At 38.2% G+C, this 26,735-nt stretch overlaps 1 protein-coding gene across 1 annotated transcript; it reads left to right on the top strand.

Annotated features, from left to right (window-relative positions):
* The first annotated feature begins 30 nt into the window (after positions 1–30).
* On the top strand, positions 31–25,900 carry snap47 (synaptosome associated protein 47). The gene is made up of 6 exons (XM_051699562.1): positions 31–364; positions 2,032–2,575; positions 6,227–6,729; positions 12,226–12,341; positions 19,714–19,881; positions 25,521–25,900. Exons 2-5 carry the CDS (start codon positions 2,052–2,054, stop codon positions 19,858–19,860), a joined length of 1,290 nt encoding a protein of 429 aa, XP_051555522.1. The 5' UTR covers positions 31–364; positions 2,032–2,051; the 3' UTR covers positions 19,861–19,881; positions 25,521–25,900.
* The last annotated feature ends 835 nt before the right edge of the window (positions 25,901–26,735 follow it).

Raw genomic sequence — 26,735 nt, 5'->3', positions numbered from 1 at the left:
TAACATACCAGGCGAATATATTTCGCATTATTTTATTAACTCAGTAGAATCAGAAGTCGTTGTCCTTAGCTGAACATTTGAGCGGAACCTTTAATGAGTGTCTCTGGTACATCGGACAGTAAACATGAGAAGTTATGTTTACATCGCTCAAACACGACGGGGAACCGGAATCTAAATTCGTCCTTAAATCGATTACATAAATTATATAAGGGCATCGCAGTAAATGTCTCGCTTCCGACTGAGATGTACCCCACAGAAAACACATGAAAAGAGCCCTTTACGATGTTAAAAGACGTTGTTTACGTTAGTACGCCATTGATGTCACACCCTACTGTAGCTGTCATCTAAGAAAAACAACAGAAAGGTATGATATTCATGAGGAGCGTTGGGTTTGAATAGCTTTTATCATGTTATGGCATACTCGACCATCTGTTTTTGAGCATACAGAACCATGTGAATAGTGTTTACAGTTGATTTGATAGCGTTAGTTACAATAAAATTGTATACAAAGAATATACAATACATTTACTTGTCTAAAATTAAGTCTGAATTATGGTTTTGTTGGTTATGTGTGTGTTATTGTGATTTGTTGTTAAGTCTTATTTTGTCCTATCTTTTTCTTTTTCTTCGTTTATTTGTGTGCAATTTGAGTTAATAATAATAATAAAAATAAAAAAATCAGCAAGGCCCAAACTGGGAAAAAAAACAAATCAAATAGCTTGCTGTTTAATGTGATTCACAGTCATCTCATTATATTATCAAGGAACTTTTTAAGAAAATACAAGTCATTAAAATTGCTGTAATAAATATAAAGTTTTGCACAGTAAGAAAATATATTTCAGCTGTTAGATACTTCTCATTTTAAGTGTGCAATCGTACTAAAATTATATATATATATATATATATATAATATATATAAAATACGGTAAATCTTGAAGTTGTTTTTTTCTGATTAGCCTCACAAACAAGTGGCTTTCTTGTAAATTCTTGTTGCATTGTGCATGTGGAAATGCTCTTTAACTATTTTATTTTATTTTATTTATTTATTTTTATCCCCTTTTCTCCCAATTTGGAATGCCCAATTCCCAATACTTAGTAGGGCCTCATGGTGGCACTGTTACTCACCTCAATTCGGGTGGTGGAGGACAAGTCTCAGTTGCCTCCACTTCTGAGACCGTGAGTCTGCACATCTTATCACGTGGCTCATTGTGCATGACACCGTGGAGACTCACAGCATGTGGAGGCTCACGCTACTCTCCGCGATCCACGCACAACTCACCACGCGCCCCATTGAGAGCGAGAACCACTAATCGCGACCACGAGGAGGTTACCCCATGTGACTCTACCCTCCCTAGCAACCGGGCCAATTTTGGTAGCTTAGGAGACCTGGCTGGAGTCACATAGCACACCCTGGATTCGAACTCGTGACTCCGGGGGTGGTAGCCTCCTTCATACATTCACTATTAAACATAGCCGTAAGTTCTGATTTTTTTTTAAGATGTGACTTCACCAAGCATTTTCGTGATCTCTGATCATGATCATTCAAGATTTTTAGTGACGGTTCGCCACTATCCTTACAGGTTTTAATAATGCGCTGGACAGTTCTAAACCCAATTCCAGTGATTTCAGCAATCTCCTTAGTTGTTTTCTTTGCTTGATGCAGGCCAATAATTTGCCCCTTCTGAAACACAGTAACATCTTTTCCATGACCACGGGATACGTCTTCTGATATGGTTGTTTAAGAAATGAGAAGCTACAAACTGCATCATTTAGGGATAAAAGAATTTTTGCCAGCTGAAACAGATTAATCACTACAATAATGATCCAATCATAGGCTCTAAAGCATCTGTTTATTTAAATCCAAAAGGCGATTTTTTTTTATTTTTTTATTTTTTTTGGCCAGGCAGTGTATATACCATCCATATCCAGTAATTATGAACGACTGGAAATGTCTTGGAAATTCATTGGTCAAAAGTTATCAATTAATTGTATCTGCTTATTAACTATTTACTTACATTATTGACTTGACAGGTGAGCTCCAGGCCAAATCCATGGCATTCATGCCAAATCAGTCCATTAAGATGAGCCGGGATGCATCCATTCACAGTTGGCCCGGCTCTTATTACATCAACAGTGAGAAACGCTGGGTCAGCGGCACCCTTTCGTTAACCCGCACCACCCTGCGCTTCACCTCTGAGCAGAACCAGGAGAGTCTGGCCAGCCTGAGGCTCTCGCACATCATGGAGATCAAGATGGAATCCTCAAGCTTCATCTTCAGCACTCTGACAGTGTTGGAGCAGGGAAACATCAAGCACTGGTTTGGCTCCTTGAGGCCCTGTCGTGCTGCTGTTTACCATGTGCTGGAGCACTTCTGGAGGGAGCGGCTGCTGTCGCCCACAGAACCCCACGGCGCTGAAGCTCCTCTCAGTAAAGGGCAGGAACTGATCAGCCTGATATCTGGAGCTCAGCGGAGACTGGATGACACCGGGAAAGTCCTGAACCACCAGGGAGAGCAGTTTGACAACATGATTCAGGGCTTGGACAAGATCGAATCAGACCTGAATGTGGCTGATAAGTACGTTTTGTTCAGGTTCAGACTTTGAAAATGTGTTAGTATGTTAGCAACCCATTCTTGTTGCAGTGTCACTAGGGATGGAAATCGTAAGGAATTCTGGTTCCTTAACAGTTCCATTAACGATTCTTTTAGTACTTTTGAGGAAGAAATATTTGGAAATAAGCAATTCTTGTTGCATTTAAAGCCCTCAGCAGCTTGTTTCCAAATGATGAGATCATTTAATATTTTAACAGAAAAGATTATCGGAAAATGCGTGTTTACGCAGACTTTTTAATTATTTTATCGTTTCTTGTGCTGAACACAAACAAAGATTTTTAGAAGAATATTTCAGCTCTGTAATTCCATACAATGCAAGTGAATGATGGCCAGAAAGCACAGGTCCAAAAGGCACATAAAGGCATAATAAGAGTAATCCATTTGACTCCAGTGGTTTAATACATATCTTCAGAAGTGATATAAGTGTGGGTGAGAAACAGATCAATATTTAAGTCCTTTATTACTATAAATTCTCCTTTCTGCCCAGTAGGTGGCGATATGCACCAAGAATGCGAATCGCCAAAAAATAAGAATGTGAAAGTGGAGATTTATCCACCTTTTCCCTGGGGCTCTTACTGGTAAATGGGTATGGGTGCAACTTCCACTGGAAGTTGTTCTATAGCATTCGCTTGCTTTGGCTGCAGTTATTTTAGACCCTGTTTAAAGCTGGTATTAAGACACGTTTCGGATGATCCGCTCACAAATGATCAGCGCTTAATATAGTTATAAACTACACTTACAGTACAATTACTTTAAAAATATTATTACTCAAGTAGAAGTAAAAGTAGTAATGTAAAAAAACTACTTGAGTAAGAGTATGAAAGTATCCAATTAAAAGAATACTCTTGAGTAACTATTTACTTTGCATAATGGACGATTACGCCCCAATATTCCATTACATAATACATATTTAACATGTATTACAGAATAATAATAATTATACTAATAATAATAATAATAATAATAATTATTATTATTATTAATGGAAATTGTCATCATACACCCTCATGTAGTTTCAAATGCAACACAATTAAAGAGATGTCAGACAGAATGTTAGCTTTATAGTCACCATTTACATTAACTGCATGTTTTTTCCTCTATGTTTTAAAAGGGAATGATGATCGAGACTGTCAGTCTCTAACTTTATGTCTTATATCTTTTTTGGGTTCCACAAAATACACAAAGTCACACAGATTTGGAACAACATGAGGGAGGGAAATTATGACAGCACTATAATTTATGGTTGCTTTATCACTTTAAGGACGCTTGTCAGACTTGTCGAATCTGTCAATTAGAAGAGAAGTTTGGAAACCAGTTTCTAGTAATTATTGTGGTGAAAAACACTAAGGGTAAACTGCAACTTATCCCTGTATTTGGAATCATGTTGGGATTATTTAAGTTCAGAGCTTGTTTTTTATTGTCCATGAGAAAAACGTGCCGCATCTATCAAATGCAGAAATGCTGTTCATGCGCAGATAAACTGTCAGCTCGTGCTCCAGAAGGCAAACACGCGGTCAGCAAAGCATAAGACATTTATACATTTTGCAGATGTTTACAAGTATTAAGGAACTGATATATTGCAATACTGATATAAAAATGTATACTTATAAACTGAGGTCACAAGAGCCTATAGTTACAGAATCACCCTGAAAATGACCATGACACAGACAAGCCCACGTTATCATTATCGCCAACACTTACCGTGCTGCAATTTTAATCTTCAAATATCCACTTGTCTTGGTGTAAAATGAAGGCACTGTGTGACAAAACTACTCTTTTTCATGGTGTGGAGCGAAGAATATGCATTTATTTACACTTATTAATTTAAAACAGGTAATGTAACGACAAGAACTTTGCCCATTGTACCAAAGTAAAAATACATTTTTAGAAATCTACTTGAGTAAGAGTGAAAATTACCCACCTTAACTATACTCATAAAATGTAATTTTTTCTAAAAAGTTACTCAAGTAAATGTAACGGAGTAAATGTAGCTTGTTACTACCCACCTCTGCAGAGGAAGTCAAAAATGCATGTCACCACATCGCATTTGAGGTGTAAACGCCTCAAAATTGCAACACAGCAATGAAAGAATAAATGGATGGACGCCATAACAACAGCTGTATTTACTTGATAACAGAAATAATGCCCACATTTCGTTCTTAGCATCACAGCATGTAGGAAAAAGGTGGATAGAAAAAAAAGGACTAAAATATTGATCTGTTTCTCAACCACACCTGTCATATTGCTTCTGAAGACATGGATTAACCCACTGGAGTCTTATGGATTACTTTTATGCTGCCTTTATGTGCTTTTTGGACCTGTGCTTTCTGGCCACCATTCACTTGCATTGTATGGAACTACAGAGCTGAAATATTCTTCTAAATATCTTTGTGTTCTGCAGAAGAAAGAAAGTCATACACATCTGGGATGGCATGAGGGTGAGTAAATGATGAGAGAATTTTCATTTTTGGGTGAACTATTCCTTCAAGTACACAACACAATAACAGTTCTTAGTAAATATAGAGTCAGACATGATGAAATAAATGACTCGCAGTTCAGGAAGTTTTTTCCGATTTTGATCGCCCGCTGTGCGAAAACCATTAATCCGATTAGTTAGAAAATATACAGCACTCCAAGTCAGAACAATCTGAATGTTTGTGCCAAGTTTGGTGGATGTACTTTGAAAGCTCTAGAAGGAGTTATTGTTAGAAAGTTTTGAGCTTTGTCCCAAATGACGCACTATACAGAATATACTGTATGCACTTACTATATACCCTATGCACTCAGAGATGTAGTGTATGAATTTTTAAAGTGCAGTATCTTCAAATATTTGATACTTAATACTTCATTACGACATGGAAGAATTCGCCGTTTAACAGCTGATAGAAGTGATGTCTCAGACGCATGCAGTGTGTTGCCTCTTGCTTTAGCATGCTAGCCAACCTCAATTCAACACTTATATCTCAAACAACGTAGATATTCACAGAGCGTGGGGTGATGGTAAAGCATTCAACATTCTCCATTGTTCACAATTGTTTTGTCAGACTATCAACACAGCCAGGTAACACTGCCCCTTCCGCTACATACGGCAAGCCGCGAACTCTGAGTGCATGAAGTGTCCAGTAAATTCACACTCCGTTTTGACGGTTGAAAAAGTGTATCATCCTGGTACTCGTTATACACTTCTTTGTGTTGCATTTTCAGTTTTAACATATTTCTCGCATTAGAAGTAGTGTAGCGCACTACTTACCCTTTAAAATGACATAGAATAGTGCAGAAGTGTGCAGTTTGGGATGCACCTTTTGAAAAAACCCTAAACCAATTTTGTATAATAACAGTAAATTGACTTTGTCAAACCAACATAATTATACAAGCCTTCTTCAAGACTAGCCGACTTTAAAATATGCAGTTTTGCACATCCCTAAACATAATTTTTCATGGGTCAGAGTGTCAACACAGTTATTTATGATCTACAAAAATGGGGTACAAGGTTTACTTCCGACCCCTGATTATTTGACTGGTCATAGTCTTTCAAGAGCTGTATGTAATTCTCAATCCCAGACAACAGAGATTTCTTAATGCATTTATTGATGCCCTTGTTTCCACTGTGTGCAGACTACTATGCGAACTTGAGTGTCCGTCTTGGTGGCCTTTTGGCAAACTGCCATGGAAGAGCCATCAGCAGGCCAAATCTGAGGTGGCTGCCAAAGCAGCGTATACTAAAAGAGCGGGCAAGGGCCAGAAAGTCATAACCAGCATTCCAGCTATTGTTTCCAGCAGTGGGATCTCTGGGGACATAAAACCAGGCAGTCTGATGGTGTTAGTCTCCTCTTTGGAGCTTCGAGATGCAAATGGACAGCTCCTTCATCACTTTGACAAGGAAGAGGTGGATGATATCCGTGTGCACAACCCCTATGAGATCAGTGTGCGGCAACGGTTCATCGGCAAGCCGGACATCTGTTTCCGAGTTCTTTCGGCCAGGATGGTGGAAGCTTTGTCTGTACTGGAGATGCAGTATAAGAAGAAAATGGAGTTCACCTGTGACTACGCAGCATTTCAGCTGACACCAGCAACGACACCAGGCAGCCCAGAGGGTGGAGGGAACATCTGGAGTGCAGGTACAGCTAAAGGACATCTAGCTGACTGTTTCATCCTATGAAACCATGACTTGTTAATACTGTTGTTACAACTTCAGAATTATGGTACTTTCATGTCTTTTACTTTATGTAAACAAAAGTAGATTTTATTAATTAAGGGATAATGTATTATCTGCTGGTCGTTATCGCAAGATAAACCCTGACAGGGGGATCAGGATCTTGTATCGCCCTGAAGGGGTTTATTTTGCGATAAAGACCAATTGACTGTACATTATCCCGCCACTTATTCCATGGCTACTAACCAAATAAACTAATAAATGGACATGAAATCAGTCTCCAGAAACAGAATTTAACTTTCTGTTGGTGTTTAGACTTAAGGATGAGCATTTTCAAGTTATTTTGTTGTAAATTACTCTAACCTAAACTCTAAACTAAAATGTAAGTTAAAAAATGTATTACAAATTTAAGACAAGCGGGTTTTTTAAAAATAAAATAAAAGTATGACACATACATGAAATTTAGTTTTATTCACAAACTTTACCAATAATGGTTTCAAAATACAAAAAGCTTCAGAGTTTCTCGTACTGCTTCATGTTTTCTTTCCACCATAAAGGCAGATCCTCGTCTGTTGGTTTGCATGACTCCAACAAGAACCAAATTTCAATAGCATATCTTCTCATCCAACACCTCGACGACACTTGTAACTGTGAGATTTGGTGAGAGATTCAAAGGGGGAAGGACAGTATTCAGCACTGCTCACGGCAGGATAATGTGCAAAGAAAAATCAATTTGTAATATCCAGAGTAGTGTTTTTAATTGTCGACTAGCTGGTACAGAAAGATTACTCAATTAGTCGATTACTCTTGCACGTCCCTATTTAGGCTGTATTATTATAAAATAAAAATAGTATATATAGTATATATAAAATGTACAGTAGGTTGTATTGTACTGTATTGACATTCAGGCTGTCGGTTGATAGTCAGTTGCCAGTGTGTTGTTAAGAGAGATATAATTATGACAGTCCAGTGTGAGATAATAAGATTAATAAAGTGCAGTGCTGATGTATATTGATCGTGAGAGATCAAGAGTTCAAAAGTCTGATTGCTTGGGGGAAGAAGCTGTCATGAAGTTGGCTGGTGCGGGTCCTGATGCTGCGATACCGCCTGCCTGATGGTAGCAGTGAGAGCAGCCCATGGCTCGGGTGGCTGGAGTCTCTGATGATCCTCCGAGCTTTTTTCACACACCCCCCTGGTATATATGTCCTGGAGGGAGGGAAGCTCACCTCCGATGATGTGTCTGGCAGTTCGCACCACCCTTTGCAGGGCTTTGCGGTTGTGGGCGGTGCTATTGCCGTACCAGGCGGAGATGCAGCCAGTCAGGATGCTCTCTACAGTGCTGGTGTAGAACCGTGTGAGGATGTGGCAGTTCATTCCAAACTTCCTCAGCCATCTCAGGATGAAGAGGTGCTGATGAGCCTTCTTCATAACGGCCTCAGTGTGGACAGACCATGTGAGTTCCTCAGTGATGTGGACACTCGGGAACTAGAAGCTGCTGACTCTCTCCACTGGTGCTCCATTGATGATGATGGGGCTGTGTTCTCTTTCTCTTCTCCTGAAGTCCACCACAAGCTCATTTGTCTTACTGACGTTGAGGGAGAGGTTGTGCTCCTGACACCAGCATGTCAGATTGTGCACCTCCTCTCTGTAGGCTGTTTCATCATTGTCAGTGATCAGACCTACCACCGTCGTATCATCAGCAAACTTAATGATGAAATTGGAGCTGTGTGTTGCCCCACAGTCATGTGTGTACAGGGAGTACAGGAGTGGGCTGAGAACACAGCCCTGTGGGGCTCCAGTGTTGAGGGTCAGTGATGAGGAGATGTTACTGCCCATTCTAACCACATGGTGTCTGCTTGACAGGAAGTCCAGGATCCAGCTGCACAGCGAGCTGTTTAAGCCCAGAGCCCGGAGTTTCTCATCAAGCTTGGAGGGCACTATGGTGTTGAGTGATGAGCTGTAGTCTACAAACAGCATTCTCACATAAGTGTTCCTTTTTTCCAGGTGGGAGATGTAGTGTGTATTGCTCCTTCATCACTTTGCAGTGTGAGATTGTGTGTATTGAGCAGTGTGTATTGTAGATGCAATGGCATCATCAGTGGAGCGGTTGTTGTGGTAAGCAAACTGCAATGGATCCAGTGATGGAGGCAGCACAGAGCAGATGTAATCTCTGATTAGTCTCTCAAAGCATTTGCTGATGATAGGGGTCAGAGCAACAGGACGGCAGTCATTTAAGCAAGTGATTTTAGATTGCTTTGGAACAGGCACAATGGTGGATGTTTTAAAGCATGTGGGGACTACAGACAAAGAGAGAGAAAGGTTGAAAATGTCCGTAAAAACACCAGCCAGCTGGTTCGCGCACGCTCTGATGATGCGGCCCGGAATGCCGTCTGGACCCGCGGCTTTACGGATATTCACCCGTCGGAAGGATCGGGTTAAGTGAACTAATCTCTGTAGCTTCGGCCGCAAGAGCTCTCTCCGCGAGGGTGGTGTTATTTCCCTCAAAACGTGCATAAAATGTATTTAGCTCATCCGGGAGAGAGGTAGCGGTGTTCACGGCAGAGTTTTTATTCCCTTTAAAGTCCTTGATGATATTAATTCCCTGCCACATGCTTCTAGAGTTGGTGATGTTAAACTGTCCTTCAATCTTGTTCCTGTACTAGCATTTTGCTGCTCTGATTGTTTTTCGGAGGGCATAACGGGCTTGTTTATGCTCCTCCGCATTCCCAGAATTAAAAGCGGAGGTCCGCGCATTAAGTGCCGCACGAACATCGCTATTAATCCAAGGTTTCTGGTTCGGGTAGATCCGTGTTTTGGACAGAACAACATCCTCTATGCACTTTCTGATGAAACACATGACGCTATCAGCGTAATGCTCGATGTCGTCATCAGAGGCGGACCGGAACATCTCCCAGTCCACGTGATCAAAACAGTCTTGTAGCATAGAGTCTGATTGGTCTGACCAGAACTGGATCGTTCTGAGGGTGGGTGCTTCCTGTTTCAGTTTTTGCTTGTAAGCAGGCAGAAGCAGAACGGAAGAGTGGCCTGATTTGCCAAATGGTGGGCGGGGGAGGAATTTGTAGCCATCCCCGAAGGGAGAGTAGCAATGGTCCAAAACCCGGTCCCCTCGTGTGTTAAAACTGATGTGTTGGTGGTATTTTGGTGCGATTGATTTGAGATTGGCTTTGTTAAAGTCCCCGGTCACAATAAACATGGCCTCAGGGTGCACGGTTTCCTGCATGCTTATAATCCCATACAGTTCCTTGAGTGCCCGGTCTGTGTCGGCTTATGGCGGGATGTACACAACTGTGATAATGACCGCTGTGAATTCCCTCGGTAGCTAGAATGGTCGACACAGAAGCATGAGAAATTCCAGATCAGGAGAGCAGAAAGACTTGATAGAATGTACGTTCCTCTGATCACACCAGGATTTGTTGATCATAAAACATACACCACCACCTCTGCTTTTACCTGAGAGGTCTTTCGCTCTGTCCGCTCAGTGCACGGAGAACCCCGCGGGTTCGATGGCTGAGTCTGGAATCTCCACAGACATCCAAGTTTCTGTAAGGCAGATAATGCAGCAGTCCCTTGTCTCTCGTTGTAAAGAGATCCACGCTCTCAGCTCACAGAGCTTGTTGTCCAGAGACTGAACGTTTGCCAGTAGAATACTGGGTAGCGGGGGTCGATTTGCGCGACGTCTTACTCTGATGAGAACGCCGGCTCTGTTTCCCCTTTTTCCTTCTGCATTTCCGCGGCCGGGCTACCCAGACAAAGGGCTCCGCTGGCGTGTTTGTAAACAGCAAGTCGGCATTGAGGAATTTGAAGTCCGGTTTACAGTGTGTAATTGCAGAACCAATGTCCAAAAGTGTTTGTCTGTCATAGACAATAAGGCAGACAACATCCAAGACAAAAAAACATAAGAATTGTAAACAAAACAAACAAAAAACTACAATGTTGTGTCGGAGCTCGCAACGCAGCAGCTATACTCGGCGCCATCTTGAGTCAATCCGACGTACTTAATGAAATATGAAAGTAGGAAAGATTACTCCCAGTACCCTGATATCACTTCATCCCTGGATGTGCGGTTGTTATTCAGGAATATCAGACCACTAGATGGCTTGATTGACCAATCAGAATCTAGTATTCCAGAGAGCTGTGTTGTAAGTAAGGGATAATGGACAGCACATCCAGTCATTACAGCAAAATTATTTTATATTTTGTGATAATGACTGTACATGATCTAATCAGCTTTGGCTGACTGTACGTTTTCTCACACATTTCTATTACTTGCTTACACAGCTACTACCAAATAAATAAGTAAATGGACATGAAATATTGATTTGAGTTTAAATTATCTTATGATATGAAAAGAAAGAGAGCATGGAGTGTTACACAAGACATGAAACTTTCACAACTGTGTAGGACATTGGTGATTAGGGCTGTCAACAGGGTGGAGAAACTACATTTGAATTTTTCACTTAAATATTAACAAAATTCTAATTTTAAAAACATTATTTTATTTAGAATAAAAAAAAACCATGTTAATTCAAAATACCAGTAGTACCACTGTGGTTTTTATTAATTACAGTTGTATGTACAGTAGTAATATTTTCAGACAGTGGCATTTTAAAACGCATTGCACATGCTGTGAGACACTGATAAGAGAACAAGATGCAATGGTCAAAGACCTCCACCTAAGTCATTGTCAGTGTTTGGCACATATCCAAAATTTTAAAGCACAGTTTTGCATTCGAATGTGCATTTTTATTTTAAATTCAACAAATACCTGGGACAACAGTCAATGTAGCAGTCATAATGTACATTTTATTTACAGAAGAATGCCATGATTGACCAGTTAGAGTATTCCAGAGAGTCTTGGTATTGGTAATGCACTTATGTTATGCCAAGACATACAGTATATGAAGTATTTACTAACTTTTGAGAATGAAACAACCTTCAAAATGAAAAAAGCATTTAAATGTGATCTTTATAAACTGCAACACTTGTTTGGGTACTTTTTTACTAGAATATTACAAAGCATAACCAGAGACTTAGATTTTGTTTTGATTTTTACCAGTAAAATCTTGACAATGGTTAGAAATAACGCTCAAAAACATGAGGTAGCATATTTCTACCACATGGTGGTAGTCATGCTCTAACATTTGTTGTGATCTCAATCTAATGCTGCTTGTTCATTGAGAGGCGCAGCTTTTGATTGTCCCATTGTGGCCTTCTTAAATAATGTTTAACATCATTTTATGGTGTATTGTTTAAACAATAATCTGTTTGCATATTTTAATATGCAAACATTTTTAATATTTTAAATTGTTGCAGATTTAATTCATTTAATTAAATCAGCCATCTCTCACCAACAAACCCTCAGAACATTCTCAAGTTATTCATCTCAGCTTAACTGGCATTGTCAGTACGGATCATATGTCTCCATTCTGCCTCTCTTCAGGTCATGGTCAGGACACAGAGGTGCCAGTGGAGGTACCTGCTGGTGAACTCACTCAACTGCAACTTCATGTGCTGCAGCCCATAGTAACTGAGGCAGAAGCACAGGAGCTCAAACAGGTCAGTATATAGATAAAAATTCACAGTCATCACCAATCAAATGTTTTCCATTTGGCTTATAGGTAAGTGGACAAGACAGATCACCATTTTGCAATCACTTTATTGCAACAGTCATACAGTACTGTAATGCCATAGTATATAGACCATTTCAAAGCATATTTGTTGGTTTTGGGAAGTGACATCTTTGTTCCTAGAACATTGCCGGTTAGTTGTCAAATACATTTAAAAATATAGCTGCAAGCAGCAATTAATGGGGTTTAAGCATTTAAGGGCCTTTAAGTACACATGCAAACAGAAATTATGCATTAATTAGACAGTCCGTTAGCACCTAAAACAACAATAAAGTGCCTTAATTTGAAAAGAAATTAGGTTATATAGCACAGAGATATGGCATTTTATTGCATTCCTGACTGTTACTGCCCCACCAAGAGTCTTTTTTAAAGGTGTGCGATTTTTTTTTTTTTTTTTTTTTTTTTTTTTTTTTTTTTTTCATGTGTCCTCAGATTGACCCCTTACATGAGTCTTCCAGATTTGGTGACTATCTCATTCCATTCAAAAGTTATAACCATTTAAGTAAAAGTGTCCATGCCCACTTTGTACATTACTGTTGCAACAATGAATCGAAAGTTAAAACTTTTTTGGATAATTACTGATACTGGGACTAGTGGTCGGGTTATGGGTTTTTAATGGCCGATGCCGATATCCAGAGAGCAGGGTGGCCGTTACAATGCCGATATATCACACAATATAATATAGTAAATAACATAAACATAAACTTAAAAAAAAAATAATAAACTGTTATTTAGCACTATATTTCCTCAATTTCACACAAAACTTTGTAAAAAAGTAATATTGTATTTTAAATGGTAGATAGCAGTTTCTTCAGATTTCTGTTTAGTCATAAAATTTTTGTAATTTATTTGCACATGAAGAAATTGTTAATATATTAGGAAGAAGGAAATAACAGTACACGCAGTAGTCCAGCAACCTTGGACGGTATGTCCACATTAGCAGTTGCATTTTCTAAAAAAATACAGAATTAAACCAGTTGTACATACAGTGATAGTGAATAAGACATTTACTTACAGCACACGTGACAAGCTTTTATCTTGAAGTTGCACCAGAGACTATTTAGCAGAGATGGGCCACATCTATTAAAAAGAATGGGAGAAATTAGAATGGCCAACTGCAGCCATCAGTCAGCGGATGTAGATCCCGCCTTACAGGTAAAAGAGCCAATCACCTTTTAGATACAGACATCGCCTGTCAATCAACTCGAGAACGCGCATGCGCATTAGCTATAAAAGCTGGGAAAATAATTTGTTTTAGCATAATCTGAGGTAAAGAATCACCATTTATGATACCAGTGTTGTCAGATTTTACTGCTGATTTAAAATATGATCTTTGATCGTAATCTTGACCAACAGTTTTGGAGATTTTGATCTTTCTCCATTCAAGTAGATAGGAGCTGCACTTTCATGACTGGAAATAGCCTCCCGAGGGCATTTCAAACATGGCCGACAGTGGAGTGACTTGCTAGAAAGACTTTGGTCGAACTCACACGCTCCTGCGTATCCTGTACATCAATCTCCTGACAGTTTAAACAGGCTGGATCGCCTGCTTGGATTGTGACCACTGACCATCATGATTTGTGAATCAGAGGAACTTTTAATCCTGATCCTGAAGTTTTTGATTCTGGCTGAAAGAATACGCGCTTCAGAGGAAGACATTAGATGAGCGCTCGACAGGAAGAAAATTCTGGATTTTCGTGAGGTTCGTGAATTACATCTGTTTAAACGAGATATCTGCATATTTGCAAATGGTATATAACAGAAGTTTTATTGATATTTGCCTTTTATCATTAGAAAGGAAAGTTAAAATTGACAGGGAACTGCTGAGGAGAGACTGGTAGAATACGTGCTTAGAGGTAAATAAATGAGTGCTCCACAGGATGCTAGATCTGCTGAAGTTGTGTGAGGTTATTTTATTACATCTGTTTAAACGAGATAAGTGCATATTTGCAGACAGTATAGATGATATTAGTTTTATTGATATTTGCCTTTTTATCATTAGACAAGACAGTTAAATGTTACAGGAAACTGTTGAGGAGAGAGAGGGAGAATGAAACAGGCGAGCACTTTAACATTATGAGCTCAACGCGTCTGCCGCGTCTCTGATATGCAGACCGCTTAAATGAGACTGTGTTGCACACCGGTCTATTATTGTAGTAACAAGATGCACGTAACAACAAAACGAACCGTGACTGGTCATTTACATTTCTCAGTTGCTTCACGTGCAAGCGGGTGATTTTCGGCGCCCTCAAGAAGAAAATCGGGCAAACCGGAAAATTTAACGCCCAATGCGATAATTAAAAAAGTCAGAATATCAGCCTCGGCGATATATCGGTCGACCACTAATTGGGACTACAGAGAATCTCTCTTCACTGGTTTGGTTCCACAGGGCCGCCGATAAGGGGGTACAACTGGACCTGTTGTCCTAGGCCCAGGCTTGACGGGGGCCCGGAGTAGACGGGGTGGTCCACAGAAAGGCTATTTCATATTGTAGGGCACATCTAAACACGTTGAGTGGGAGACGTGGTTCCGATCAGGCAAACGGCCTAGGACAAGTTCGAAAAAGTCATTTTTTAAAAATAATCGAATGATTTGATTAACACCAATGGTTCTTGAGGCAAAGATGTTCAGAATGAGGAGATCTGTGATATGATATGAATAATGTGTGTCTATGTGAAACGTGGTAGATACAACCATTTAAAAATTTGAAAAGCGTGATAGTGCCTCCTGGTGGCCAATTTTTTTCCAAATTTTGCACAGACCTCTTGAGCCAAGAGACAAATAGGCCTACCACTTTTTATTTCGATCAGCCTTTTAAAACCCTGTCTAATAGCTGCTGAAAGTTCATTGTCGATGGCGGCCAACATTTTATCTCTGGTAAGAGACAAGATTTTTGCCAGCTGTATGTACATTTAATAGGTAGAGTCTAGTTGGCTAGTTATGCCAGAGTGTTTCTTTACAGGCTCTAAAATTGACCTTATTGACCTGTTTCATGTGACACAACTGCAATAATAATAATAATAATAATACACATTTACACTGGACCTTCAGCGTGCTGCACTGTGGGATGCGGCAAATGTCGGTGAAACTTTTGTTTCTATTTATTAAGCTTGATAAAATGATACTGCTGTTCACTTACCAGAGACAAAATGTTTTATCTTTCAATTGTTATGGCTTCGTTTCGCCAAAGTCAAGCATCGATGATTGGAGAGAGCACGGATTAAACACTTGTTGGATTTTGCTCATTCAGAAAATGTTTAGCCTAAAGCTTAGTAACTTTACCTCAAACATCTTTGACATGTCAGTTGTCATTACATGTGTCATTTAAATTTAGCATATAACATCATCTAGTAGGATACAGTTAAGCTAGCTATGCGCATCGGACCATGTTAAATTCACAACACCCAGACTGCAATTGTAGAGGTATGTGATAATTGTAACACATTGTAATAAATGTCAATATACAGTATATAATTAATGTGTATATACTAATGTTAGTCAATAAATGACACACATCATAAGATTATGAAGCACAGACTTTATTCACCCCACCAGACCACAATGTAAACATATTAGTCGTTAAAGGTATAGTTCCCTCATGCCATGCCAGATGTGTACATCTTTCTTCTGCAGAACACAATAAAATATTTCTAGAAGAATATCTCAGCTCTGTTGGTCCATACAATGCAAGTGAATGGTAACCAGAACTTTGAAGGTCCAAAAAGCAAATAAAGGCAGCATAAAAGTATTCCATACAACTCCTGTGGTTAAATCTATACCTTCTGAAGCGCTATGATAGGTGTGGGTGAGAAACAGATAAATATTTATGTCCTTTTCTACTATAAATCTCCACTTTCACTTTCACATTCTTCTTCTTTAGTTTTTCGGCAATTCGCGTTATTTGTGCATATGGCCACCTACTGGGCATGGAGGATTACATATTTTATTGTAAAAAAGGACTTAAATATTGTTCTGTTTTTCACCCACACTTATCATATCACGTCTAATGGATTACTTTTAAGCTGCCTTTATATGCTTTTTGGAGCTTCAAAAGTCTGATCACCATTCACTTGCATTGTATGGACTTACAGGGCTGAGATATTCTTCTAAAAGTCTTTGTTTGTGTTCAGCAGAACAAAGAAAGTCATACACATCTTTAAATGTGCACAGTAATATTTTGTTAGCAATATGCTTACACCTAGCAGTGTAGATGCAGCATGCAAGAGCAAAAGTGTTCTGTTATCGATGCCATTGTTGAAACGTGCTATTTGATATGAAATGTGCGCCCAACACCATATGTAGAATAAAGCAACTTTTTTTTGCAAACACTAGGCTGTTCATCTCTTTCCATTTAAAAGTTTAGCAGTTAGCAAAAAACAACAACAACAAAAAAAAAAAAAACTAATAAATGAGTGCACCTTTAATCAGAATTAAAATTAAATTGACATCTTACATGAACACACGTACACCTCCTCTGGCCTGTAATTTTAATGCTGCAGGGGTGGGCAGTCGGCATTCCCCCACGACACATAAAAGGTCACAGTGCCATCATGTGCAGATGGCCACAGTAAAACCCTCTCAGCACTCGAGCTGACGTGCTGGATGGTATGCAGAAACAGACATAAACACTAACGCAAAAACCATTCAGCCATTTATGTTTGAGTGCATTATTACGGGGTTGTGCGGAATGGCGCTCTTCATGTTGAACCATTTCAAAACACAATATTATTGCTTTGACCAAAGATAATTAATGGTTGGTCAACCATGACAGATATCACTTTTCAAGATGGTTTTGCGGTTGAGAAACACTAAAAACAAACATGTTAAAATGCCATGAGAAGATGGGAAAGAAGTTTTTGGCAAGGTACTTTGTCTTATAGAAGACTGTAATGCACAGACTCAGCGCAGACTGTTTATAACAACATGAAAAAAATGATGTAACTTGTCACTCTTCCACAAAAAGATTCAAGGACAGAAGAGTCTCAGTGCAGCTGTAACAACTAACTTTTTATTGTTTTGGTTTATTTTATTTTATTTATTTATTTTATCTTAAGATTTCAGGTCAGAATCTTGGTAAAAGAGAATTTAACATTTATTTAAGAATATTTAAAATAGACCCATGCAATGCATGCAAAAATTCATAAGATGCTTTGCTTTTATATTGTGCCAGGTTTTATATCAAAAAGATAATTGGAGTTTGTATGATTTTATAAACTCAATATCTCACTTAGTTAAATATTATATAGAAAATTTGAAGAGTGGGAATTTTATAAACCATTATTATATTATATTTAAAGTGCTTATAGATTTTGAAAACTGAATCCAGTCATTAAATGATATCAAACAAACAGAAGAATATATCAGTTGTGGAACTTTGTTGAAGGAATATATTATATTCCCATGGTTCACACCCTAAAGTGATAATATTGAAACTGTTGGCCCTTATTGAAAGAAACATAAAAAAAGCCCCTTAGCAACATTATAAGAGCCAAGTTTGGTATGTGGCATTTCCTGCAAGTAGATTTTATATCAAAGGCTTTGTAGATAAAGAGCAGGTATTTTAAAACATTGTTTGCTTATGATATTAATAATTTCCTAGAATGTGTTCCACCCAGTCCAGCATTAAAGTATTGTGGCAATCGAGGGAGTGGTGTAGGATTTTTGCAACATATAGTGTGAATGCAGATCATAGTATCTTTTGTATGTATGTAAGAATATAAAGGAAAATACATAGATTGTGCCATTGGCCATATAGCAACATGTACTGGCCACTGTGGAAAATTACAGTTGGCGTTTCTAAGTCTAAGTAGTAGACTTAAAGATGTCAGTATTGTGTCTGAGAGTACTGAATGAGATTGGGTTTACTGCACTCAAAAAATAGCTCTTTGGCTGAACTTGATTCAATCGTGGCCAGTGGTTCAACGTGTTTGAAATTAGTTTTCTTAACTTAAAATTACTATGTAATCTCAACACAAACACTTTGTGTAGAAAGAACCTAGTTGAATTGGGTAAACCCAACAAAATTAGATGTGTCAATTTAACTCAAATCTATTTTATTTATTTATGTACTAACTAGTGAAATTGAATGTTAGCATGCTAAATACATGCTGGTTGGAATCACTACAGAGTGTAGTTTAGTAACTGTTATATGGTTAGCACAGCAATTGATCAATGAAGCGAGTAATCTTTTTCACGTGGTACATCTGTTCTCATCGTAAGCTCGAGCTCCTCTCTTCAACATAATGGTATCCCCCAAAACTCCAACATAACAGAAACTCTTCTAAATCTCAATTGTGTTGCTTTTGTTTGTTTTAATTAAGTAAATTGAACAAGCAGCAAAAATTCTTTGAGCGTGTAACTAGTGTAACAATCTTAACTGAGGATATTTCTATTATCACAAAACTAGAAAAAAAAAGGCACTTGGATGAAAAATGTTCTGTCAAGTAATGATTAGTTGTGCAAAGGCATTACTATTGCAAACCCCTAAACCTTTAAAGTTTTTTTTCAACTGTTTTATTTATATTCAATAACCAGCACAAAAGATACATGAAGCTTGTACATATACATTAGTTAACTTAAATACAATATATTAAACATATTTGTATATATTGTATATTTCTGACATAGAATGCATCTCTATGCATCAAATACCTTTTTGTTTGTTTGAAGTCCTTGATTTTTGTTGCTTTTTTCCCCCACACTTCTATTGTCAAAGCCTTAGCTTTATGAATTGTTGCAGTAGAAAGCTCCATCATAATAGCATCACCCCTAACTCTAACTTTTTAATTTCCATGCGTAACTCTGCTCGCACAGTTTGCGCTATGGACATAAATGATACCTCAAATAGTGCGGCTTGTTGAGAAGAGGGGTGCTATTACTTTTCCGACTTGTCATTTTCAGGTGAAAAAAATCCCATAGACTTAAATTGAAGGAAGGACCCATACCATAACTAGAGAAAAGATTATCATAGAGGCTCTTTTGACCTGATTCAACAAGCAGCCACCCAAAACAGACTAACAATTGCTTAGCAACATCCTAGCCACCACCCATAACACCATAGCATTGAGTTTGCATGGGCAAGCACCACTCACATTTTCTTCAGAAAATATAAAAATCGAGTTTGTTGTACCAACTAAATACCACATGACATTCTGTGATGATCTGTGATGAACATGCCTTCATGTCCCATTAGCTTGTTTTACCCCCTCCAGATCAGAGAATAGTACTATATGATTTAGTCAATGTCCAGAGAATGTCTAGGGAATTGATACGTGAGTGCGTTTTGTGCTGGTTTTGTGTAGATGCTACAGCAGCTGAAGAATCTGGCCCTGGAGGCTGAATCAGAGCTGGAGCGTCAAGACGAGGCTCTTGATGTATTAACCTCTTCCACCGACCATGCCACCATGAACATCAACAGACACACTCGCCGCATGAGGAAACTGCTGTGAACTTCTGTCACCAGATAAATTGTAAGATATATGCACAGCTATATATTTAAAAAAAAAAAAAACAACTTTGAAGGAACATGTTTCTCAATACAGTGGTGTTTCTTCAGGAAACACATTAAACTTATTCATTTCATCTTTATGAGTAAGGTGTGGCTATTTATAAAGTTGTAGAGCGTGAATGCTTAATAAAAGTACCAAACACTCAATGCTTGACTGTGACAAGGTCTTTCTATTGTGCTTGTATCACCCGATACCCCTAACATTTGTAGGCATAGAAGCTTGATAACAAAATCCATCCCAATAAGAGTGAAGTGTCAAATGTAATAACTCAAATATAAATGACCTTAGGTGTACTCTTAAGGGTAGTGATTTATGTAAATTGCAAGGCTAAACCTTAAATAGATTCCACCAGTCCTTTTTCTTTTTCAGATGGAATCTTGCGTGTTAAAAATATCATGCTAGTATTCCACATTTCAAAGAAATCCAGGAAGCAGTGTGCATACACACTATATTATGCATGTTTTTAGTATGCAAGTAATAGATAATATTCGATTTTGTCATCAAACATGCCCCGCAGCCATGTTGTGGAGATACACCAGTAAACAAAGCATTGCGTTTCTCTGGACCAACATTGAAGTGTTTTTAGAAACGGTGGATAATATTTCACAAAGGTGTTATGAGAAGATAAATGTGAAGATGAACTTAATTGGTGGATTGGATCCTTCCAACTTGTAAGAAAAATGCCTTTGCTTCTAGTATTACCTACATGCTGTGATATCATCAATACTTGATGCACACTCTTAGTGCTTACAAGAGTCAGGAAAGACATGAAGTCTCTAAAATTATGTATTATTTCATCTGTGAATGGGTGCTTGACATTACATATTTAGCGGCGGGAAAGAACAGTCAAGGTGACCGCATTATTGCCAGTTCAAAGGTATGTTACCAACAACAACACATTGTAGCAAATGCTAAATAATACAGCTAAATGTCTCTTAAAGATGTGTGCAAACTTTACATATGCAAATGCTATTCTGTACAGATAAAGACATAAAAGATGTTACTATGTCGGCTTATGTATTTGTTAATCTGAAGTCATTGTGCTTAAAATAATGGTCGAATGTATTTCTCTTTTTTTTTTCTATATATCCTGGCTAACAACCAGTGTTGGGTAAGTTACTCAAAATAAGTAATCCACTACCAATTACTAATTACTTATCATTTTTTTTATCAGATTAATTTATTGATTACTTCATCTAAAAAGTAATCACATTCCTAATTATTTTTCTTTTAAGTTACTTTCTAAATCACTTTTCCCAGAAAAAATTCAAAACGTCTATATTTTCTCATTTGTTTTTGCACACTTCAGATGTCACAGAAACGCTAACAGATGTACATATGAATTCATATTTTAAATGTATTATACATATTACTTTAGGGCAAATAATTTACTAAAAAGTAATTAATTGAAAGTCAGTAACTATAATCTGATTACAAGAATTTAAAATGTAATGTGTTACACTACTTTTTTGACTAAAAAGTAATTAGATTAAGTAACTAATTACATTGTAATTGGATACACCCAACACTGCTAACAACATACAGTTGAAGTCAGAAGTTTACATAAACCTTAGCCAAATACATTTAAAATCAGTTTTTCACAATTCCTGACATTTAATTGTAGAAAACATTCCCTGTCTTAGGTCAGTTAGGAGCACTACTTTGTTTTAAGAATGTGAAATGTCAGAATAATAGCAGAGAGAATGATTTATTTCAGCTTTTATTTCTTTCATTACATTCCCAGTGGGTCAGAAGTTGCATACACTTTGTTAGTATTTGGTAGCATTGCCTTTAAATTTTTTATTTTGGGTCAAATGTTTTGGGTAGCCTTCCACAAGCTTCTCACAAGAACTCGCTGGAATTTTGGCCCATTCCTCCAGACAGAACTGGTGTAACTGAGGCAGGTTTGTAGGCCTCCTTGCTCGCAAACGCTTTTTCAGTTCTGCCCACAAGTTTTCTAACGGATTGAGGTCAGGGCTTTGTGATGGCCACTCCAGTACCTTGACTTTGTTGTCCTTAAGCCATTTTGCCACAACTCTGGAGGTACGCTTGGGGTCATTGTCCATTTGGAAGACCCATTTGTGACCAAGCTTTAAATTCATGGTTGATGTCTTGAAATTTTGCTTCCATATATCCACATAATTTTCCTTCCTCATGATGCCATCTATTTTGTGAAGTGCACCAGTCCCTCCTGTAGCAAAGCACCCCACAACATGATGCTGCCACCCCATGCTTCACAGTTGGGATGGTGTTCTTCAGCTTGCAAGCCTCACCCTTTTCCCTTCCAAACATAACGATGGCCATTATGGCCGAACAGTTAAATTTTTGTTCCATTAGACCAGAGAACATTTCTCCAAAAAGTAAGATCTTTGTCCCCTTTTGCACCTGAAAACTGTAGCCTGGCTTTTTTATGGTGGTTTTGGAGCAGCGGTTTCTTCCTTGCTGAGCAGCCTTTCAGGTTAGGCCAATATAGGACTTGTTTTACTGTGGATGCAGATACTTGTCTACTTGTTTCCTCCAGCATCTTCACAAGGTCCTTTGCTGTTGTTCTGGGATTTATTTGCACTTTTCGCACCAAACTACGTTCATCTCTAGGAAACAGAATGCATCTCCTTCCTGAGCGGTATGATGGCTGCGTGGTCCCATGGTGTTTATATTTGAGTACTATTGTTTGTACAGATGAACTTGGTACCTTCAGGCATTTGGAAATGGCTCCCAAGGATGAACCAGACTTGTGGAGGTCCAAAAGAAATGTCTGAGGTCTTGGCTGATTTCTTTTGATTTTCCCATGATGTCAAGCAAAGAGGCACTGAGTTTGAAGGTAGGCCTTAAAATACATCCACAGGTATACCTCCAATTCAATACACCTCCTTTCAGAAGCTAATTGGCTAATTCCCTAAAGGCTTGACATCATTTTCTGGAATTGTCCAAGCTGCTTAAAGGCACAGTTAACTTAGTGTATGTATACTTCTGACCCACTGGAATTGTGATATAGTCAATTAAAAGTGAAACAATCTGTCTGTAAACAGTTGTTGGAAAAATTACTCATGTCATGCACAAAGTAGATGTCCTAAATGACTTGCGAAAACTATAGTTTGCTAATATTAAATCTGTGGAGTGGTTAAAAAATGAGTTTTAAATCTTCAACCTAAGTGTATGTAAACTTCTGACTTCAACTGTATATAGCACTCGGATTTCTCTTCTTTGTGTTCCTTCACCCATTGGTCAGATTATTGCAACTACACAACACAACTGGTTAACATTTAAAAATCAAAACAACTGTGCAGTTCATTTAGTATATAAACTTGATAGACTATACCAAATTTTTAGACTTGGGATCGATGCCTTTTCCACACCTCGATAATCGGATTTTCCCGATGATTAATGACATTTAGAAGGAATTTTTCAGTTATAGCACTACCCACTGCAAAATAGTCTTTCATACATATTTCTTATCCCAACTTTGGTAAACTGTAAGTGGCAGGGTAAATTAAAGGGGGTCACACACCGGACATGTCTGGCGGACGACATAGCGCATTCTACAATGCAAAATAATAATTTTCTATGAAGGTACATACACAGCGCGGCCTCACCGTCTCTCAAAAATCTGCAGCACCGTGGAGCGTAACTCGCAATTTGACAAAATCATTATCAAAGGACAAAGATTATTTACTAAAGCTATCAGTGGATGATATATTGTGTATATGCATCTTTCATATAGTCTACACAATGTATTTTTATTTACAAGTATGTCTTTTTGTGGTTTGACAGCGTGAATTAAACCTCTTCAAAGATACATACAGAGAAATTGCATAATAATTTCTAATTGTTCAGTTTGCACAGTTAAACCAGTTTCATACACTAACCGGCAAACTCATCAATGTTACTTTTATTCCTGAAGAAGTGCAAACACCTATGTAACTGTTGTGTTTAAGTGTCCTGTGCAAGGATCTCTGACCCCAGCCTAGCTGGGATATGTGAAAAAAGAAGAATTTCACTGTATATGTGCAAATGTATAATTTGATAAATAAAGAAAATTATTATTAAATTATTATAAAATACCCGTCCTATGTTGTGATGCCTTGCGACCTGCTTCAGTAAATGTTATATCATCCCCTTGTTGTTTCCCAACGCTATTATGCCAGACATTCAACAGAAGCCCAACTGAGTGAATTGGAAAGCATGCAAATTAGGCTTCTAATTTAAATGTGCGCTAATGTTAATATATCGATGCCTCAAAAATGTATTGATAAAATCACGTGCCGATCAATAATCGATATATCGATATTTTATGATATGCCTACAAACTTTAAATAATACACTAAACTTTACATGGTTTTTAGTAATACTCTTTTTTTTTCCTACTGCACTGCCAGATGCACTGTTTTGATATGTGTCTCCCCACATCATCGGAATACTATCTATACCCAGATGACAAATTTAACAAGCTTTTTACACAGTTGTTCAGTTAGGGTGCTGTGTAATGCGTTCACCCCACACAATTTACTTACGTGGTAGGCAATATGCAGTATTTTCTGTTTGTAAAATGGTCATTAAAACTATAGTATATGAAATTACAAGTTGCCTTCCTTTCCATCACTAAAGGCATTTTCTAGTAGTTTGGCTGTCTTTATTATTCGAATTGAATTAATCGCAATCAGTTAACCAAATTATTGCAGTTACTCTCTATATTTGCGAAATAGGCCAACAAATAAAGATAATTCAATATGTAATTCAATATAATCAAAACATTTATAAATATAATATACAGTATATAATATAATCATTCAGTTAATTCAAAGATATTCCATTATTGTTGCAGATGATTAAAGCATTGATTAGACAATACAAAAAGTGGCTTTAGAAGTCAATATATTGTTTGGTTTATTTCCATATCATGGAACACAAGCCTTTCACTGGCCTTCAGTCCACTGCAATCTGTCAGAGGTAGAGTTGGGCTATTTTCACAGGACGCGTTCCTTCTGTGTACAATGTGGTTGCGGTTTACTAGTTTTCAGTATCTCTAGCCAAAAACGCAGCATTTTTATGATGCTGTATCAAATTAAATGTAGTTTAAACTTAAGAAAATTTGTCTCGAGGCCCATACACTGTTCAATTCAGCTGTCTTTGAACAGCTGTCGGTTTGTCGACTGTATAGTGGCGTGTTATCTGCACAGGTGGAGCTGCGCTGACTGCCCGCTGCTGACTGTGATTCACAAAAACATGAAGGCGACACTTCAAGCTTAAATTGCCACTTTGGTAGGAAAATTACTTATTACAGAAGTTACGTACAGATCAGAGGGCATGATTAATTGTGTTGCATTTTTTATGCTAAATTCTTTATACAATGAATCGCACTGAATCGACGTGTGCAATCCTCAGCCTTACGTTAAACGTCTGAATACTGTTTGTTTGGATCAACTGAAATCACTGAGACTTGTGGTTTCTACAGAAGCATATACCATCTCCTTGAATCTCATGGTACATCTATTTTGAATGTTATTGTACATATGTTATTGCAAAAAAAAATAAGCTTACTCCCAGAAGCCAACTGCTATATTGAGGATCACATTAAATGTCTTCTTTTTCCTTTTTCTCAGGTCCATATAGACTTCTACAACCTAAATTCAGCCACACTGCTACAAATGGCACTCCTTTTCGATTTCACATTTTGCATGGCTTAGCATCCCCCAATGGAAAGAATCATTGAGAAGACACCACCATACTACAAACATTGTGAGCAATATGCTGTTGTTGTTGTTATAAGGTGACATCTCAAACCATTTCACATGATTCTGTGCATTGTCAACCCCCTAATAGTAATGAACTCTGTCTCAGGCATAATCTTGTTTTATTGACATAATTATATGTATGCTGAATTTCAGTCACATTGTTGATAAATGTAAACCCATAATGCTGTATTCATTTACTGTATTCTTTGTGATCAAGGCAACTGTAAAATAAACTCAAACTGACATTTGTTTTTTGTCAATCTTCTATGAGGTTGGGGGGAATGATTTGTTGATAACAAACCTTGAGTGTAACAGAAACCACAAGGGAGGACTAACCCGAGCCCCACCCACTCTTGCCCCCACATCTTGATTTGGCGCGTCAAAATATTTCCCAGCTGGAGTCGGAAGCTGTTTCCAATAACAGGGCTTGATAGTGCAGAGTGAAGGCTTTGTAAACAGGCTGACACACTTGCGGGGGAACCCTGTCATTACAGCATCCTGTTGGCACAAGAAGTTAAGCATCTGCTCACCACCCTGGCATGCAACTTTCACGAAAACGAGAGACCACCGTGTGCTAAACGCACAGATCCGTTTCATTTGGCAAGGGTAGTGGGCCCCTTATTATACGTAGTGATGGTAGTTTTAAGATTTTTGCGGCGGTGCTTTACTTTGCACGGTAAAATGCTCTCGGAAAATTTGCAACTTTAAATTCATCCCCTTCAAAGCACCAGAGCTACAGCCATACACATGCTGACCGACGTCTTTGCCTGGTGCATCGAATCCAGCGCTGTTTTTTGAGTGTCCTAACATGAGGATTGCATTTTTAAGATGGCGTGTCAAATTATAAATGCTCTAACTTTTCGAAATGAGTCTTGAAACCATTCCTTTGTGCTGTCTATCATTTTTTTGAACACAAGAATGCATCTTACGTTTTTTTGCATATTCCTAATAACAGTGGCGATTGCTTGAAGACTACACAGGGAGCATGGTTTCCCTTAAAATATCATAAGAAATGCTGCAATGAAAAGTTTAACATATGTAGAAATTGTCTAGATAACGTACATACTGCTCTTTGAGCTTTTC

Source organism: Myxocyprinus asiaticus, chromosome 6 (genome assembly GCF_019703515.2).
Source record: "Myxocyprinus asiaticus isolate MX2 ecotype Aquarium Trade chromosome 6, UBuf_Myxa_2, whole genome shotgun sequence".
Taxonomy (NCBI): domain Eukaryota; kingdom Metazoa; phylum Chordata; class Actinopteri; order Cypriniformes; family Catostomidae; genus Myxocyprinus; species Myxocyprinus asiaticus.
Note: the sequence above shows the minus strand (reverse complement) of the source record. Positions and strands in the feature narration are given on the sequence as shown.